This window comes from Balaenoptera musculus, chromosome 2, assembly GCF_009873245.2.
Source record: "Balaenoptera musculus isolate JJ_BM4_2016_0621 chromosome 2, mBalMus1.pri.v3, whole genome shotgun sequence".
Classification (NCBI taxonomy): domain Eukaryota; kingdom Metazoa; phylum Chordata; class Mammalia; order Artiodactyla; family Balaenopteridae; genus Balaenoptera; species Balaenoptera musculus.
Genome location: NC_045786.1, coordinates 142,486,467 through 142,500,226, shown reverse-complemented (window position 1 = coordinate 142,500,226; position 13,760 = coordinate 142,486,467). Strand labels below are relative to the sequence as shown.

The 13,760-nt window shown below is 43.6% G+C and overlaps 1 protein-coding gene across 2 annotated transcripts in view; it reads right to left on the bottom strand.

Annotated features, from left to right (window-relative positions):
- Positions 1 to 461: 461 nt before the first annotated feature.
- Positions 462 to 13,760, bottom strand: part of RAD51B (RAD51 paralog B) — a 613,215-nt gene continuing 599,916 nt past the window's right edge. For both annotated transcript variants that reach the window (XM_036840996.1, XM_036840990.1), the window contains 2 exons: positions 11,312 to 11,390; positions 462 to 1,307 (listed from right to left, as the gene is read on the bottom strand). In XM_036840996.1, the coding sequence (XP_036696891.1) occupies positions 1,291 to 1,307; positions 11,312 to 11,390 (96 nt within the window). In that variant the 3' untranslated portion in view covers positions 462 to 1,290. The remainder of the gene's footprint in view (positions 1,308 to 11,311; positions 11,391 to 13,760) is intronic.

The window sequence follows — 13,760 nt, the reverse complement described above, 5'->3', positions numbered from 1 at the left end:
CTGCTTTATATTATAGTTAGGAGTACACGAGTCTTTTCCATTCCTTGTTAATACACATAGCCTGTTTTTTGAGCTTTGCCTTAGCATTTCGTATGTAGTCAACAAATACTGAGTTGTTAAAGGATTTTGTCATCCAACAATTCTTCACCGATTGGGTACTTACTTTGTGCACAGCACTCTGTTGGGCATTGAAAGCAGACATGAGATAAGACAAGACTTGATTCTAGCATCCAAGGCATTTAAAAACCTCTGAAGGGGAGCAGATACAAAGTGATTCTACAGAGGGCAGCTTGAGTGTCACCAACAATTTGGGTAAAAGAGGTCCCAGTGCCAAAGGCTGGGAAGATCTGATGCCTGGCTTTGAAGGGGCTGAAGCCCACAGCCTTGAAGCTTTGGTTGGAAACATCATGGAAGAAGGAGGGGGTAGGCTGGGTGCTCTGTTAGAAACTACTGAATTATCCTATGGGTCACCAATTGATTTATTTGCTAATTGACTGGCCCAGCCTTGAGCTTTGGATCTAAAGAAATCATTTCATCCTTTATTAAATACTGCAGGAATCTCACTCTTTGTTCTGCAGGGCTCTACACAATGTACCAGTGAAACTTGAATTTACACCACAATAGGTGTACCACTAATGACCTTCCAAATGCCACTAATACCATACATGTCCCGCTTCTCAGTTGGATCCGAACCTGTCAGTGAATTCTGAGCCCATCGACCTCCCTCTGACAAAAGAGCAGACCCTCATGCCCATGCCCGCCCCCAGCCTCCCCCATCTTTCCATGATTTCATTTCTGAATCAGTTACTCTTTGGAGACCCCAATTCCTTTACACCTACTCTTTTTATTTAGTGGACAATACTTCATTCGGAAATGTTCCCTCCTGTAATTACAAACCCTGTTAGTCATCCTGCTCCTCTCCCCAGGGGGATTGTGGGCTTTAATTAATTAATGTGGTTAAACCGCTTTGAGGTGCCTGGTTGAAAGGTGCTATATAAGTGCAAATTATTATTATTATGGCTGTTGCCATCCCAAGGCAGCAAAGCCTACAGCCCCAAGCATCTAGAGACCCGAACAAAGGCCTCTTCATCTTCACCTTCCCTGCTAGGTCTGAGATGGCTGGCTCAATGGTAAGGAGGGGGGGGGTGTGCAAATCTGTTACCATCTCAACAGCAATCAACTAATTAATCCCCATTATGTTGGCTTCCGTTTCCTTCTTCCAAGCAGTCCGGTCCTGTTTCATTTCACAAATCACGCCCCCATCAGCTCTAGACAAAGGTCATAGTGTCCCTATGGCCTCTGTTGGTCTAAAGGAAAAAAAAAAAGAGAGAGAGAGAGGGAGAGAAAGAATGTTTGAAAAACCGTTGCTGTCATGAAATGCACTAACTTCTCACTAGCAGTCTAAATAAACCTCTCCTTCCGACGGCAGTCCTCTTACACACATACCTGTCTATTACCCAGGGAGCCAATGGCTTTGCAAACCTGAGACACCCAGAAACTCAGCACAGGTGTGGGTTAAGGCCCCACAGCCCTGGCTTGACTACCGATAGCTACAGACAAAAGGGGAGCCTTTCCGGGCTGGGTGGGAAGAGGTCATCCAGAGAAGCGGGAGCCCCTCTTCAGCTTCCTCTACTACTCCCCAGGTTTCCCTTGAGAAAGCCAGCTGCCATCTGTAGCCAGGAAGCCCTCACAAAGACCGGGGGGGCCATGATTTAGATGTTTTGTGCTACACCTAGCACACCGCAGCCCTTAACAAATGCTCGGGGCTTCCACTACGATGGGAGCCATTGAAAGCAGCCCTGTGGGGGAGACTTGGCCTCTCGAGGGGATGCTCCTGACCAAAATGCTCCTTACAAGGTTGTGCCTCAGACCCTTTGTTAGCGGGGACGTGGGTGAGCCTCAGGGGGTCATGTCTTCATCTGCCTCCATTTATCCTCCCTATTGAAGGGCTCCTTCAGGACATTGGTCAGTCTCTGTGGGAAGTGATTTGGAGAGCAACAAAAGAACTTGGGCCCTTTGGGGGGGGGCCTTCAGAATTCAGTAAACATCTGGACACGGAAGGCCAGGTTCTCAAGCAGTCTAGCTGGGGAGATGTCAAAAGAGAGAAAGAGCTGTGTGTGCAATGCAAGCTTTTAGTTCTGTGGTGACATTTGTTGTCGAAAAACACAGACGCCCCAGTAGGTAGATAGGAAGATTTTTCAAAAGCTCCTCTATTTGTCAGTTTTTGTGAGTGCCGTGCACTATTTGTCAGTTCTCATGGCATGTGTGAGGAAACTGAAGTTTCACATGGCTAGGGAGAAGCATGTGATGGATTTTCTGATTCTGTATGGACTCTGAATGACCCAAGGTTGCATAAGCCTGTCCTGGGAATTGTTGTTAAGCATTTCTGTTATCCTTGAGATTTGTGAAGCACTTTTTAGTCAAGGTGATTTGTTGGCTTCTCATCATGAGCACATTTTAATTGACAAAAAAAAATGAAGTACCGAGGCTAAGTGATTTACACTTCATCACATGATAAACTTCAGGATCTGAACTCTTGACTCTCAATGTTCCCTTTATTGTTGAATCAATCCATTTAGAACACATTAGTCAGCATGATTCAACATTAGTCACATGGCACTAATCAGCATTCCCCAGCGTGCCCAAATCTATCCTCAAACAGCAAAAGAAACTGGCTTCTGTCAAGAGACAATGGAATGCCGTTTTCGTCAGTATTCAGGAGCTGACATCCAGTTCAAGTACCATGTCCTCTCAGGAACCTTCCTCAGTCATCCTAGATGGAATAAGTCTATTTCCTCTATCCTTTCAAATCCCATTGTTTGAACCTTGATAATAGGTGTGGCAGTTTGCTTTTGATTGCACATTTTGTTTTTGAGCTAACTAGATTGTGAGCTACTAAAAAAAAGGGACCATTTTTTTTTTTTTCAGCCTATCTCGTCAGAGCACCATGGTTTACAAACGATAGATGTTTGAGAAATACCTGCTTAACTGAACTCACTGAAATGGAGCTCAAGTCATATTCCAGAAAGAACTCCAAGTCCTTTTGGAAGAGGTTTTCAAAGAAAATCAACAACCTGAATTGATTTAACATCTTTTGATATTATTACCTGGGCATTTTCACAAATGCAAATTGTTAACTGTTAATTGTTAAAGATAGCTAAATGGCTTCCCAGTTCTAAAAGAGGAGTGTGGATCTAGTCTAACTACAGTCCAGGCCTTGGAATAAAGTTTTTCTCTATAACTTTATTCCAACTGACATTTTGTTCCATGGCTTTTTTTTGGTTTGTTTTTTCGGTTTTTTTTGTTTTTTTAAGTGGAGACAGGAGAAAACATTTTGGAAAAAAAATGTGTTTAGTCTATGACTTTGGAACCAAATTTATACCCTGCCTTGTGCTATAAGCACTAGTAGCTCTTGTTCAAGCATCTTTCTTGAATAGTGCACAATAGCAAAACATGTACTAAGTTTTTGCTTGACAGAGATTCTGTCTTGGGAGGCGGAACAAGATTTCTGGGTGCTGATCTTTGGTGGCATTACTGACTGTGATACTCTACTCCTCTGCTCTAGACTCTGCCAAAGAAGGTCCTGATAGCATTTTAAATATATAATATTTTTTCTTTTTTTTAAGAACAGAAAAGAGTTTTATTTGAGCCAAATTGAGTACTAGGCTGGAACCCTGCTTTCCAGATAACTCTGAGAAACTGCAATATTTATGTTGCATTTCAACATTATGCAACAAGTCCAGCCCTAGGGTCTGTACTATTGTACGCTGGGGCCTAATCTCTGCAACTGGGTTCTTCTGAAAGAAATGTGTCACTAAATATTCATCTCCTCTTCTCTCTCATGATAGTAGAACTCCCGAAATTTAGGTGGGCACATGGCCACCGAGATTAACAACTACATTTTCCAGTCTTTCTTTCCATATATTGGTAGATTGGCAGAAATAATGTGTGTAACTTCTGGTTAATATCCTTAAAGGAAGGGGGTTGCCCTTTCCTCCCACCAAATCTCTACCCCACACAACTCCTGCTACCTGGATGCAGGACATGATACTGAGCTATTTTGGACCATGACAACAAGGGCAACATCCTAGGTATGATGGAGCAACAAACTAAGAGCCGGGGCCCCTGGACCAACATGTGGGGCCAAGCTGCCATACCAGCTCTGGACTGCATTCCTCCACAGTGCTATGTGAGAAAGCAGTCAGCCTCTACCTTGTACACCACTGTTAATCTAGGTTGTGGTTCCACCCAGCCAAATTTATAACCCAAGTATACTTAGGAAATTTCTTGAGGGATCACTGTATCAATGTGACTGTTCCATCTTAGCTTAGAATTTCAGCATTCAAGATTCAGGATGGGCCTAGAGTATCCCAACAGAGGCTCATGAAGCCTGAGAGATAAGTTGTCACAGGGGCTGCCATGATGGAAGACAAGGGGGCCCAAATTCATTTCCGATTTTATAAAAATCTTAGGAGCCCAGGCTGAGTACTTGGGAATGCCTACAAACCCAATTTTGAGGCAGTGAACATCACCTCACCTTTCTGGAACTCAGTTCCCTCACCTGAAAATGAAGGTGATGAATGGAACGAAAAGGTCCCTTTCTGGGAGGTGTATATAGTTAACTTTAGGAGGAGTAGAATAATTTCTGTCAGTTAATCATGTAAGTATATGCATAAAGCACATGCACTGTGCAGAAGACCCCTCTAGAAGCTATGGAAACTTACACCCCAATGGCGGAGATAAAAGAGGCAGCCATAAAGAAACACAAGAAGATTGCCCATGGAAACATGACGGTGAATTTATAATTATAGGAATTGGTACACTATCTCCAGAAGAAGTGTAAATTGGTAAACCTCTTTGGAGAACAATTTGAAAGTATATAGTAAAGATAAAAATGTGCATCCTCTGACTAGCCATTCTACTTTTTGATATATACCTAGAGAAACCCTCACACCTGCATACCAAGAAACATGGGCAACAGGATTCATTAAGTTAACAAATAATCAAAATTTTGTCAATAGGGGAATGGATAACATGTGGTACATTCATACAATGGATATGGATACCTCAGTTAAATGAAAGAACATGATCTATGTGTATCACACGGATATGTTGCAAAAAACATAATGCTAAGTGAAAAAGCAAGCTGTGGAATGATGGTATAATAAACCATTTATGAAAAATTTAGGATGCACTCAAAACAAATCTGATGTTTGGATTCACATATATGTAGAAAAGTTTTTCAGAATGGGGAGAAGGATATACATCAAACCCTGGAGAGCTTTTACTTCTGTGGAGGAGTGTAGGGGAGAGAAGGAATGGACTTGGGATAGGAGCAAAGGAGTTTTGAATTTTGTAAGGTTTTATCCCTGTAATTTAAAAAAAATCTGAAATTAGGAGTTTGGGATTAACATATACACACTGCTATATATAACACAGATAAACAACAAGGACCTACTGTATTGTATAGGGAACTATACTCAATATCTTATAATAACCTATAATGGAAAAGAATCTGAAAAAGAATATATATGTATAACTGAATCACTTTGCTGTACACCTGAAACAGCACTGTAAATCAACTACACTTCGATTAAAAAAAATCTGAAATTAGGAGTTTGGGATTAACATATACACACTGCTATATATAACACAGATAAACAACAAGGACCTACTGTATTGTATAGGGAACTATACTCAATATCTTATAATAACCTATAATGGAAAAGAATCTGAAAAAGAATATATATGTATAACCGAATCACTTTGCTGTACACCTGAAACAACACTGTAAATCAACTACACTTCGATTAAAAAAAATCTGAAAAAAAAAAGATAAAATATTAACATCTGTTAATTCTGGATGTTAGAGTCATGGGTTTGCTTTATTATTTTCTGTAATGTTCAGTATTTAAAACATGTTTTCCACATTGAAAACAAAATCTCTCCTTTGAGGCTAACAGTGAGAGGAAAAGCAAGGACCAAGGAAAGGGTCAGTGCGGGACGATGTCTTGGAGGGAGGGGATGTGAAGTGAATGTTGAAAGAGAAGGAGAGACTCTGCAGATGGGAGCCCTGCCTCTCTGGCCTGGGAAGCACCTCGTGGAGGGGCGGGCAGAAGCAGCTCAGGACAAGACGACAGGCCTGCTCTGCCCTCTCCTCCGTGACCTGTGCGAGCGAGTTCACTCTGCTCCACTGAATCCCAGGGCTCTCTGCCAGGCTCCCCAAAGCATGCCAGGCTGTGGCCAGGGTGTGGGGGTGATATTTACCAAGCAGACACCCTCCATACCTGGATGGAAACAGACTGAGATTCTCCTGGGTCACTTTGAGTCCACTGGGCAGAAACATTTAGATGGGTTACTGATTTTAACTGAAATCTGATGAAATCAGATCGTGGTATTTGGGGAAAAAGAATTTTTCAATGAATCATCCAGTTGGCTCAGTGACTAAGAAAATGGGGTGGAAGAATGTAACTCCACTTTGTGACAAAGGAACAAACAGAGGAGATTAATGCCTTTCCAACATGCTTCGAAAGGTGGTCAAATAACCACTCTTGATTTTACAAGAAAGATGAGGCACATAGCTTTCCAGCTCTTAAAAAAATCATTGTTTCTTTGTTTTCTGGTTTATTCCGAGTCCCAATACTGGGTTATAGTATAGGGACTGGTTGGAAAAACAGAAAACTAGCTTTGTTTCTAGACTTCTCTGGACCCATCTCTTGGGCGCTCTGGGCTCCCCTGAGCTTCCCTAGCCCCATCCCAAGGGTTTATGCTGCTCATTCAACCTAAGCTAATAAGAATAGCACCAGAATCCAGATTCAACCTGTCTTACCTGATCTTTATTTTTTTAAACAATATAAAAGCACATAATTCCTGTCCTGTTGAGAAACTAAGCCGTTGTCCTCTATCCTGTTCAAAACAACTTGGTTTACGTTTTTTCAAACGCTTTCCTAGATTCCTAAGGAATCTTTTCCTAAGGAAAGATCCTAAGGTAGGGCAAGGGAAAAGTGAACAAGGAGGAGCCCCCCTGAGCTCACCTCTGCCTTTTCCCTGGCCAACCCTTCCTAGAGCAAATCTCCTTCTTCGCCAAGTCGGCAGGCCTTCACTGCCTGGAGCCCCATGAAAAGCCAGGATGGCTCCGGGAGACCCAGGCCCTGGGTTTTCCCTTTGCTTCCTGTAGCATCAGGCAACGGCCCTGGCTGCTTTCAAGTACAGAATCTTATTCCTGGCCTTGACAAAGAGGTCCAGGGACCCCAGCTGTGCTCTGGGTGGCACAACATTTGGGGCTTGCTGGGGAAGCAAAGGACACGACCAGAACAGATGTGGGTCAAGTTGGAGTTCACTGTAAACGCCCCTTTCCCTTCTGCAGCCATGCGGTTCTGTGGACCCACTCCATGCAAGTCGATTCCCGAAGCCAAGTCCCGCTTTTTCCTCTCCACTAGGTCCCGGCACCCCTTAGCCTCTCTCTGGGCTGGTCAAGCCTCTAAGCTTTCCCACTCAGTGAACAGTGGGATTTCATGGTGAACTCTGGGAACAAAAGGAAAAGTGGATTAAAGGGATCTTCCCCGACCCCCTCCACCTTTCCCACTTCAGTTGTACAAAATAGCTGAACTTTCCCTCTGCTGGGACCTGGCCCCTCTCAGAGTCTGAACCATCAGCAAGTTGGGGGCTGTGAGATCCCTCTCCTTTGGGGCCCAAATGTTTCCAGGGTCTGGGGCCCAAGTATTTCCAGAGTCTTGGGCCCAACCAGAAGAGGCCAGGATCCCGGACCAGTGCGAGGACAGACAAAGAAGATGCAAACAGCGCGGTATTACCATGGTAATAGCCTGAGCCAGGCGGCTTCCTGAAGATGCTGGAGGGTGGGTTTTCTTTCTTTTTCTTTTCTTTTTTTTTTTTTTCTTGCAAAAGGAGAATAGTTCCGCTTTCTATTTTACTACAACAATAGCATGGACCGGCTCCTTCAAGTGTTTAAAAAGCAGCCTGAGAAATCTCTATACCAAGCCCCTCAGTCTCTCCAGCCTGCCGTTTTATTGTCCCTCCCATCCCAGTGAACAAAGGGGCGGGAAGGCTGTAAGGCCCCCAGTTGTCGGCTGTTCTCAGCATCCTAATCCTTGAGAACCGGGGAGGGGAATGGCCTGTGGAGCCGGTAAATCGAATGTTGGCCTCACCTTTTATTCCCTCCCTCTGCTTCTGCACTCAGGAGCTCTTCAGGTAGTATAAAACCTCCTGGTTAGCAGGCTGGTAGGAATCTTGGGGCTTGCTAAGGGGATGAAAGGCTCCCAGCGATCATTCCCACATTCACTAACAGCCCTGCTCCCCACCCAAAAAACCAGGGTTGCCCGTTTGGATTATTCTTTACTGCCACTTCAGGCTAGCTCCATTACAAAGACGGAATGTTGAGCCACAGTGGCTGGGCTGGCAGTTTCCTGTTCAGTTGGTACCACAGGAGCTGCCCTCCCTCTTCCAGCCCTTTCCCTCTCTGTCTCTATGCCCCTCAGACATGGCTTGCATACCCCCTCCCAGAGCTGTAGGTACCAACCTCCATGCCACCTCAGGACTGTTGTGCCAGAGCAACCCCTCACACAAGAAAAGTTTCTTGGCCTTGATATCTGGTACCTTTCCAAGGTTATCACCCAGGGATCAAAGGTTTCTTTGCTTTAAACCTGGGGAATGGTGCAGGTGTTTTTTTAGCTCAGTCATCTGGTAAGACTGGGGGCAAAAATAAGCTTTTATGTTCTGGTTTGTGGAGATCTCAAGGGTAGAACTCTCCTGAGCTAAGTGAATGATAAGTACACCATCTCCTTGGAGAATCAGATAAAGGTGAAGTGGGAAGGCCTTTAGAGATCACCCAGGCCGATGACTGCAATCCAAGTAAGAAAAACATTTTGCACTGCAACCTCTGTACATAAACTCATAATGCATGTACACACACACAATCACACAAGAAATATTTCATGAAACAGTACAATATGTGTGTTATAATATGTTATTTTCCATTCTCTATTTCTTTTTTTTTTTTTAATGCTGGTTATGATTCCTTAATTTTATTTCATGACCCACCAATGGATTGCAAAACAGTTTGCAAAGCACTGAATCAAGGTCAACATTGTCTTTTTCAAGCCAACAAAACTAGGATGCTAGAGATTTTCTCAAGAACCTACCAGAGCTGGAATGGAAATCCAAGGTGGTCTCTCTAATACAGGAGGGATCCCCATTTTTCTGAGGATCAGAGCTCCTTTTTGTTTCCCCAAAGCCTTGGGAGCACATAGCCAGAGGGGAGGGAATGCCCAGAGGTTTGCATTAAGTGGCATTGCTGACAGGGGCAGAGGGTTCTGCCACCTCCAAAACACCTCAGAGAGGAAGGTGTAGTTTCAAAAGCAAATAGGTGAGGCTCTGAAATCTCCCAGACATTTTTATTTACTGGTTGGGATTCTTGCATCATCAGACACTTTCCTGAATGTTTCTCTTTCCTGGACACCCAGCTCCAGGTCAGCCTCCTTTAGTAATCCACTTTCTCCCGTTTTCCAACTATTTCTAATAGTCTTTCTTTGTAGTTTCTCAATGCCTACCAATTCATTGTAGTTCCAGTTTCTAAATACTTTCCCTAAACAATTTCCTCCTTCCTGTCAAAATCATGATCTTAGCAATGAGAGTCAGAGAGGCAATTCTATGTATCTTGTTCTCACAAATATTATCCAAAAGTTATCCAAATAAGACCATGCTTTCAAATGTTATTTACCAAAATGCCGAGTGATCAAGATACAGGCACCAACCATATCAAGGCTCTCCTACAAGCCATCTGGGCAGAACTGGCCCTTTTCCTCCTGAAATTATCTTGTAATCTTCCATAGAACTTCTTGAAATCTTCATCTAAAATTGCTATTTACTAGACTTCTAATCTTTTAAGAAACGCTCTAAAAATGAAGAGCCAAAGGGCACACTGTGCACTGGGTAAACACAAGTCCAGCTTTCTGATTGCTTATTACTTATACACCCTTAGAGAGTCTGTAACAAAGGGGCCTGCTGTTTGCTTTGCTTAATCTGGTCTTAAAATCTCTGCTTCTTTGTCAGAAAACAATATTTGCAATTGTAAAAAAAATATTTACCAAGGAACTTGGATAGCATAAGTCAAAGGCTAAGAGTCAAAGGTCAGTAGTTCTTACTCCAAATTTCCCTGGACCCGAGTCCCTGCTGTGGAGCTCAGCTGCACCAAACAAACACGCTGCTTTCTGGGTCCATTAAGAAGTGGACGTTTTAGAAGGAGAGGAAAAGGAAGGCTGCAGCCTGTTCCTCAGTCAGAAGCATGAACCGTCTAGCCTGCCCCACAAAAGTCCTGCTAGATCTTTGCAATGCAATGTGTCTCCGTGGGGATATTGTAAGGACTTACCCTGTTTCATAAACTTGGGAAAATTACTCAGCTTACAAAATCCTAAAGGGCAGATATTCCTCCCGTGGACGGCAATGGCAATATGCTCCTCCGTGGTTCCGGCTAGATGGGCACCTACGCATCTCCTGGGGTAGGGCCTCCTGCCTGACAGCGGGGGACAGACGTGTATCCTGAGCACTTCTGTGGGGACCCTTCTTAATCTACAAAGCTGTCTGGGACATCTGACCCTGTGGGCTAAGTTCAGTGGGGTTTGAATTTACCCCCTCCTGTTCATTGTTTTCTGCAGACCTGCCATTGGATGCCTTTCCTAACCACCCGAGGACCCAGCATCTGGGAATGATGCCCCTCAATCCACTTTTCCCCCTGTTTGTTGAATTAGTTCTGGGTTGTGGCCTTGGGGGGCTCTACCATGAGCCAGAACTCAGGCCCGTGTCACAAAGTGCAGGTCTGCAAGGCCTGGTCCCCAGCCGGGACTTGAGCACAGTGGGAGGAAATGGAGCAACCAGAAGGAGGCCGAGGAAGTAGCGCTCGTGAAGCCATGACGTTCCTCCACCTGCTAAGTGAGAAGGCTCTGAGGCAGGGCTGGGCCCTCCACGCTGGTGTCAGAGACCTACCTCCTGGTCCCTCACCCCACGGAACCTGCGAAGAGGACTGGGGTGGTTGCAGTTCCTAGCCTACTCGATCTGTCCCTCATTCTTGGGTTGTCTGTTAGGAAATTCTATAGTTCTCCGTAACCTCTGTCAAAGTCTTGCCACAATTGCCAGTCTCTCTTATCTTATCAGGATAAACGTCACTGGTCAATTCATCTTGGCCTTTGATTCCGTCCCAAAGGAGCTTCTATCAGGAGCACAGCAGTAATTATCACCCCGCAATGGGCAGCACTGAGCATAATCAGACTAAAGAAATGGCTTAATCCGAGAATCTTACCTTGAAGAACCAGGCCTTCCTTCTCGATGGTGTAGACAAATGTGGTGAAGGTCGCCAGAGGGGACTTGGCAATGAGAATCTGCACAGAAAGCATATTTGCTCAGGATTAGTCAAAGGAAATAGAGATGAGCCTCTATTCATTCCTATTCCCACTTTGAAACAAAGTGGGAACATGTGACTGTAAACTGTGAGGCTTATTTATTGTGAAATTATTTCAGAAACAAATGAGTATTATTCCTTCAGTCAACTGATCACCTTGGAAGGCTGTACATCAATTCCAACTGTTCTACCACTGAATGCCATATTCTTGAACCAGCTCTAGACATAAGTTTCATTATGATATCGCATGTCTAAATAGCCACCTTTCTGCCCAAAGATAAATTTAGCCTGATTGTCTAATTTCATTCATAAATTTAGCTATTTTACTAAAAAAAATAAAATAAAATCTACCCCTGAAAGATAAAGATTTAACATCACTGCAAATATTCAAAATGACTTGGTAAAGGCAGAGCCATGATAGGTTGCTTTGTTGGCCCCAAATCTTCACCAAGTCTGTATTGACACCCTTAGCCATGTGACTACATTCCCTCTTACATGAGGTGTAGAGTATTTCCCATGGCCCTGGACTGTGGGTTTGGCCACATGACTTTCTTTGAATAACAGATTGTGCCAATTCTTAGCCTAGGCCTCAAGAAGCCTCACATAACTCCACTTGTTCTTTTATGCTTCTGCTACTGCCAGAGAGAAATATGTTCAAGGTAATCTGTTATCTCATAAGGAGAATGAGAGACACCTGACCCAGAGCTAGCCAGCCAGGCCCAGCCTAAATAGCCGACCCCCAGGAGACCCACATACACGTTGGTTAAATGCTTATGACTGTATGCATGACTCTGTGATTTTGATGATGTTGTCACGAAGTATTATTGTGGTGAGAGTTTACTGCTATATCAGCCAACATAAAATATCAAAAATATTTTGAGCAATGGCATTCTCCTAAGAACACCCACTTTAAATGGGATGGTCATTTGGTCGTTAAAAAAATTACTATCATTAACACCCCTTATCACACTTCATATGATTCCACAGAACCTCTAAGAACTGGCAGATTATTGTATTATAACATTTCTCCTGAAGGAAGATGAATATCCACTTTCCGTTTTACAAATTAACATCATCAAAAAATAGTGATAGGTTGGCACAGAGCCACTTAGGTAATCAGGGAGGCAGGGGAGAAGGAAGAAATAATTTCAAATAACCAAAAGGCTTACATGTACTATCTCAATCTATCTCAATTCAACAAACATTTACTGACTGTCAACTATGAGAAATGGTTGAAAAGAATGGCAGAAAGACCACAGGTTGAAGTCATGGAGTTTGAATCTATGCTCTTCCATTAATCAGCTCAGTGCCTGTGGCAGCGCCTGTGATCTCCCCCAGTCGCCACCCTTTTCCAGTTAGTTAACAACTCGCCAGGTTTCAACATTTTTCTGCCTCTTTTGCAACTAAGTGTGGCTATGTGGCTAAGTTTTGACTAACAGAATGTGAGTACAAGTGACAGGTAGAACTTCTGGATTATAAGAAAATTATGGGCTCTTCACTTTCCCTTTCCCTCTTCCCAAGGGCAGGAACCAGCTTCAGCCACATCCTGGGGGATGATGAAGCAATATGGGAGAAGGAAGCTGGGTGACCTGATGAATCAGCAAAGCCTACCACCTGGGGTCACCTGTCCAGCTCAGTACAGAGCCACTTGTCTGAACCACCGTATTTCGGATGTCTGTTACTATGGTGTAGCCCGAATTCTACCCAGTACTGAGGCTCTGGACAACCTCACCTTTTTGAGTCTCAGTTTCCTTATAGGTAAAATGGGGATAACAACACCCACCTAAATGAGATTATTTTGAGGATTAAATTAAGTATATAAAATGCTTGTGTCAAACTAAGAACCTTAGTTTGAACGTTTCCAATCGACTCACCACATGTTTCCCAAGTACCACTTAACTTTTACTCACCAAAAACCAATATACTTTGCTTTTACCAGAAGGATTCAACTCAAGATGAATCTCAACTTTTATAACTGCTCTAAAGTTACCTAGGTAAATTTGCTCATCATTCTCAGAACCAATGAGTAGATGGTATAGGTGGGCATTTACATCTTCACATCAAAAACCTCTCACCTGAAAATTAAGGTGGAACTTTTCTCACAGAGATAGTTTAGGGATGGTTCAATGTGAGTTTATGGACGCCCCTTGGTAGGGGAATCGCATGGTGGAAGAGAGGACAGTGCTTCTCAAGCTTTAATGTTGGTTTGAATCACCTGCAGGTCCTGTTGACATGCAGATTCTGATTCAGTAGGTTTTGAGTGTGGCTTGAGAGTCTGTCTTTCTAGCAAGATCCTAGGAGATGCTGATGGTGTGGTCCATAGACCACATTTTGAATAGCCAGGTTCAGA